Here is a 5,658-nt window from a genome sequence, read left to right as displayed (position 1 = left end):
CTCCCCAAACAGGTCAGGGACAAAGTAGTGGGGAAGTACAGATCCGGGTTGAGTTATAAAAAAATATCTGAAACTTTGAATATCCCACGGAGCACCATTAAATCCAGAATTAAAAAATTTAAAGAATATGGCACCACAACAAACCAGCCAAGAGAGGGCCGCCCACCAAAATTTACGGACCAGGCAAGGAGGCAAAAATCAGAGAGGCAACAAAGAGACCACAGATAACCCTGAAGGATCTGCAAAGCTCCACAGTATCTGTCCATAGGACCACTTTAAGCTGTTCACTCCACAGAGCTGGGCTTTACGGGAAAAGTGGCCAGAAAAAAAGCCATTGCTTAAAGAATAAAATAAGCAAACATGTTTGGTGTTCACCAAAAGACATGTGGGAAACTCCCCAAACCTGTGGAAGAAGCTACTCTGGTTAGTTGAGACTAGAATTTTGCTTTTTAGCCATCAAGGAAACGCTATGTCTGGCGCAAACCCAACACCTATCATCCCCCCGAGAACACCATCCCCACAGTGAAGTATGGTGGTGGCAGCATCATGCTTTTGGGATGTTTTTCATCAGCAGTGACTGGGAAACTGGTCAGAAGTCTTCCAGAGATTAGAGACTGGGACGAGGTTCACCTTCCATCAAGACAATGACCCTAAGCATACTGCTAAAGCAATACTCGGTTGTTTTAAGGGGAAACATTTAAATGTCTTGGAATGGCCAATTGAGAATCTGTAGTATGACTTAAAGATTGCTGTACACCAGCGGGAACCCATTCAACTTGAAGGAGCTGGAGCAGTTATGCCTTGAAGAATGGACAAAAATCCCAGTGACTAGATGTGCCAAGCTTATAGAGACATACCCCAAGAGACTTGCAGCTGTAATTGCTGCAAAAGCTGGCTCTACAAAGTATTGCCTTTGGGGGGGTGAATAGTTATGCACGCTCAAGTTTTCTGTTTTTTTTGTCTTATTTCTTGTTTGTTTCACAATAAATAAATAAAATTGCATCTTCAAAGTGGTTGGCATGTTGTGTGAATCAAATGATACAACCCATCATAAAATCAATTTCAATTCCAGGATGTAAGGCAACAAAATAGGAAAAATGCCAAGGGGGTGAATACTTTTGCAAGCCACTGTAAGGATTGGCCCCTTTAGTAAAGTTGAGGGGGTTACTTCATAAACTTAGCTTTGGGTAGCTAGTGATCCTGATTGTCTTACGCCAGTGTACGATTGTCTTTGAGTCCTGTGTCTGTACTGAAGGACACGACTACCGTAACACACCAGCAACTGGAACGATTGTGGAGGAAGTATTGTCAGATTGTCTTTGGCTTGTAATTGCACCTTGGACAGAGTGAAGGAAACTCCCAATGGAAAAACACATGCCTCTTCCACTAAGACAGCAAGTGTGTAACTTAAGAATGGCAACCTATGGACTTTGGTTTAGAAAATCTAGGGTCTTTGGAATGGAGAAACCAACCATTTCATGTTGGTAAAACACAAGGCCTGAGAGGACCCTACATCTCTCTGCTTCAGATAGATCTTCTTCTGAGCTGACTCTCTGCCTTTCACAGGCGTTGCTGTCCACATGTAATGCATCAACCCAAAGGTATCCTAGGTGATCGTCAGGCAGTAGAGAGGAGAGGGAGGTGATGTGGAGCAGGATGGTGCTTGAGGAGAGTCAATGTCTGATGGAAGATGCATTGTGCTCAGTAGCTCTGAGCCACAGGTGCCCAGGAGGCGGTGAGCCTGGCGATGGAGCTTTCGAACTGGGCCTCGCCCACGCCTACACCCACCTCACTAAGGCTGGGGTCGTACATGGAGGATGGTGAGGAAACGGGCAGGGAGGAGGTCAGGCCAGTGTAGGAGGAGCCTCGCAGGAACTGGCTGGTCAGACCGCCAGCAATGGAACCAGAGGAGGAGCCAGAAGGAGTTAGGGTTGTCCCGGCAACAGACCACAGGCTAGGATACTGGCTGTAGGGAAGAGAGAGAGAGAGAGAGAGAGAGAGAGAGAGAGAGAGAGAGAGAGAGAGAGAGAGACAGAGACAGAGACAGAGACAGAAACAGAGAGAGACAAGGAGACAGAGAGAGAGAGGGGAGAGAGAGAGAGAGAGAGTGAGAGAGAGAGAGAGAGAGAGAGAGAGAGAGAGAGAGAGAGAGAGAGAGACAGAGACAGAGACAGAGACAGAGCAAAAGGGGTTTGATTATGAGTTTTTTTTCTGGCTGTGTGACCTAACAAGGAAGAAATCTGGGCCTAGTAAAAGTCTAGACCCAGGGCCCAAAGTGTTTCCTGATCAAGTCATGTAGTCAGGAAAGTTCTGGAATATAAACAGTGGTATCAGAAATATATAGATGATGAACTATGACCATGTGTTGCCATACCTGGAGTTGGATGTGGAGTTGGTGGTATGGGCCAGGGTTCCCATCCCAGAGGAGTTAGCGATCTGAAGGGCTGACCAGCTGTCATGGGTGGGCAGGACTTCCGACGAGTTGTCCATGTAGTTGTCTAAACAATAAAGTACATAGACAAATGATTAAAAACAGTATAGTAAACATTTCTCTGATCAAAACAATGCATTTCCTCTAGGGGTGATTTCTCAAACATCTTTTATGAACCAACATCTTAAAATGTCCACACTGTCGTCTACACCTACGAGTCTGACTAGTGACTAGAACAAACAGTTGACAGTGCATTCACAGACCACTGGGTTGGGCAGAGGAGGTTCTTACTTGAGCTGGAGGAGCGGTGTGGGTAGTGGCTGGGGTAGGGGGCTGCCCTGTGGCCCCTCAGGCTGGAGTACCTCTCACAATAAGACCCTGAGGAGGGGCCAGGGGCCCCGCTGAACGGAGGGGGGCTGCTGCTGGAGCACATAGGGCCGTTACCAGGTAGGAACCAACCACCAACTGAAAGGAAGAGAACAGACAAAATGGTTATATTCCTATGCTTCCTTTTTTCATACTGTTCTCTATGTATAGTTTCATTGGGGACATGGAAGGCATGAGGATCATTATTTTCTGAATGTTTAAGAAAAGTGCGTTTGAAAATTATGTCAAATAGAAGGACTTGGTTTGATTGTTGGAACTGAAGTGGAGAGGTCTAGAAAGAGCTTTTCTAATGTGGTTGATGTAGTGTGACTGAAGGGAAGACTTACGTTGGGAATAACCAGACTGTTGACTGTCTCCACCGTGGTCTGGAATGTCTTTATGGTCGCTCCTAAAATTGAAAACATAACATCAGAATTGGCACACAAAATCAAATAAATAAATTTAGAAGCATCTTTCTGACACAATATCAGTCTCTTCCTCTTACCTCTCTTTGGCGTCAAGGAAAGCTTTAGCGAATGGATTGTGTTTGATCTTCAACGCAGTTATCTAGAAGGTACATAAATATGACAGCTCCTATTAGTTTCTTCCTTCATTGTAATCTGGACACAATAAAATGTTTATTATTGTGAACAATGATTATCTCTGTGACTGTGTTATTCAGGCCAACTGACCTCTTCATTCTGGTAAGCAGTGACAGCGATGAACTGAGTCTCGGGGAAAGACTGGCTGCTGATCATCTTCTGGAGCCCTCCAACCTTCACAATGTGTATCCTGGGCTCATACTTGTGCAGAGAGTTCAGCATGATCTAGAGAGAAATTATACATTATTTTAATCATTTCACAATAAACTACAATCAAAAACAAAGATCCAAAACACACACTCAAAATGTATAAGATAGCAGATCAATTTAGTCCTACAGATGCCCAATAAAAAATAGTGAAGTTGTTTTGCCATGAAATGAACACTGTTGTTCCCCAGAAAAAGCTTAACTTTGTAATTCAGCACAGCAGGGTAGAGCATCATTAGCTCTGAGAGAGCAGGGCAATCTGGACTAGCCTACCAAGTTGTCTTTAAATGTATTTACATAGTAATGAATATGCATACTGCAAATACAAACAAAGAAGACGACAAAAACAATCGGGGCCTTACCTGTCCTCCCCCGTTGAGTTTATTGGACAGTTTGACTTTGCTGAATGAGACAGGCGCTTTCATCCAGTGTGCTCCGAAGTTAGGCGAGTCTGGGTGGATGTAGACGCAGCTAGGGCTCTGTGGCTCGGGCTTGCCACCGGGAACCCACTCGCCATTCACGTACTTCCACCGGTTGTTGTCTGCAGCCACGAAGTCCAATAGGACTGAGTACATGGCGTTGGGGTCCAAGCCGCTCACATTCGCTCTGAGCACTGGAAACATCCGCCTGTAGGTTCAAATAAAGTTGTTAAAATAAACATATTGCCTAAGCAAGCCTAAATATTATGTTATGTTGGCTCAGCCGTTGTTCTATATATTTGAATTATTTGGCGGTATATTTGTTTGCATTAAAAAGGGTGCCACATCGGGGCACTTTACTTTATCCTACTAATAGGTTTATACTATTTTACGGGCGTTGCGTTGCGCATTAGGCCTAATTCTTGACATGGTATGTATTAAGTTGCCACAGTGAAACATAGATAGTGCCTAGCCGGGCCAACACCCTGTCATCTAGCCTATTCTGAAATGCTGAGCATGTCTGTTGCATATCTAACCTGGGCGCATCAGATACATTTAGCTTCGTAAAGTCAAATCAAATTTGATTGGTCACATACACATATTTAGCAGATGTTATTGTGGGTGTAGCGAAATGCTTGTGTTCCTAGCTCCAACAGTGCAGTAGTAACTAACAATTCACAGCAATAGACATCATTCTAAAAGTAAAATAATGGAATTAAGAAAAATATAAATATTAGATCGAAGAATGTCGGAGTGGCACTGACTAAAATACAGTAAAATGGTATATATATATTTATGAGATGAGATGAGTAAAGCAGTATGTATACATTTAAAGTGGCCACTGATTCTAAGTCTATAGGGCAGCAGCCTCTAATGTGCAGGGTGGCGTAACCGGGTGGAAGCCGGCTGGTGATGGCTATTTAACAGTCTGATGGCCTTGAGATCGAAGTCATGCATAAATGCGCTCTAAGATCTCTCCAGATAAACTTGGCTTTTAATGAGGCAGACCAATAGGCCTCGAAGGCCTCATTTTGATCCGTTGCTAACAGCAACAACAACAAAAAAACATAGTCTACCTGCCAGTCTTGGTGACGATCATTTCGTTGGTTAGTTCTTTAAACTTGGTCCATAATTCTGCGTCCTCTAGTCCCAGTTTAATATCCCTCTCCGATGCGTCTCCTTTCTCGCTCCCCTTCTGAAACTCGCTCTCCACCACGCTCAGAAGGTGGTCCAGCCGCTGGTCGGAGTTTGAAGAAGTCATATTTCCTATAGGATGAGTTCGTGTGGTGTTCCGCGAAATATACCGTTAGAATAGGATTCACTGTTTCTAGATTCGTTTTGACAGTGAGATAAGTACTACTGGCTTGAGAGCCCAAGGCCTGATCATATAAGGCCCCTCGGGACCACATGGGGATAGGGGTGTGGCGTTGCGTTCGAGACCACACCCCGATGGCCTAATGGTCGTGTTTCGAGCGTCTCTTCGATGTCCCCAATGCAAAAATGCCCATCATAATTGCGTCAATACAAAATGTAAAAAGTACCTATAGGCCTCTAGGCCTACTTTAAACAGGGTCATGTATGAATAAGAATAACTTATTCGTTGCCTTTAGGTTTATAGCCTTCATGACAGAGG

At 44.3% G+C, this 5,658-nt stretch overlaps 1 protein-coding gene across 1 annotated transcript; it reads right to left on the bottom strand.

Moving 5' to 3' along the window:
- Positions 1 to 1,701: 1,701 nt before the first annotated feature.
- Positions 1,702 to 5,286, bottom strand: LOC139372671 (T-box transcription factor T-A-like). The gene is made up of 8 exons (XM_071112454.1): positions 5,102 to 5,286; positions 3,969 to 4,233; positions 3,490 to 3,624; positions 3,303 to 3,364; positions 3,145 to 3,206; positions 2,723 to 2,896; positions 2,375 to 2,498; positions 1,702 to 1,966 (listed from the first exon to the last, which is right to left on the bottom strand). The coding sequence occupies exons 1-8, from the start codon at positions 5,284 to 5,286 to the stop codon at positions 1,702 to 1,704; spliced, it is 1,272 nt and encodes a 423-aa protein (XP_070968555.1).
- Between the last annotated feature and the right edge of the window lie 372 nt (positions 5,287 to 5,658).

The sequence above is a fragment of the Oncorhynchus clarkii genome, chromosome 18, assembly GCF_045791955.1.
Source record: "Oncorhynchus clarkii lewisi isolate Uvic-CL-2024 chromosome 18, UVic_Ocla_1.0, whole genome shotgun sequence".
NCBI lineage: Eukaryota > Metazoa > Chordata > Actinopteri > Salmoniformes > Salmonidae > Oncorhynchus > Oncorhynchus clarkii.
This window is presented reverse-complemented; position numbering and strand designations above follow the sequence as displayed.

Coding starts and splice junctions, on each gene's coding strand:
- LOC139372671 (XM_071112454.1), bottom strand. CDS start 5,286: ATGACTTCTTCAAACTCCGACCAGCGGCTGGACCACCTTCTGAGCGTG. Junction 3,365..3,489: donor CTGCTTACCAGAATGAAGAG/GTCAGTTGGCCT, acceptor TGTACCTTCTAG/ATAACTGCGTTGAAGATCAA. Junction 2,499..2,722: donor ACACCGCTCCTCCAGCTCAA/GTAAGAACCTCC, acceptor TTTATTGTTTAG/ACAACTACATGGACAACTCG.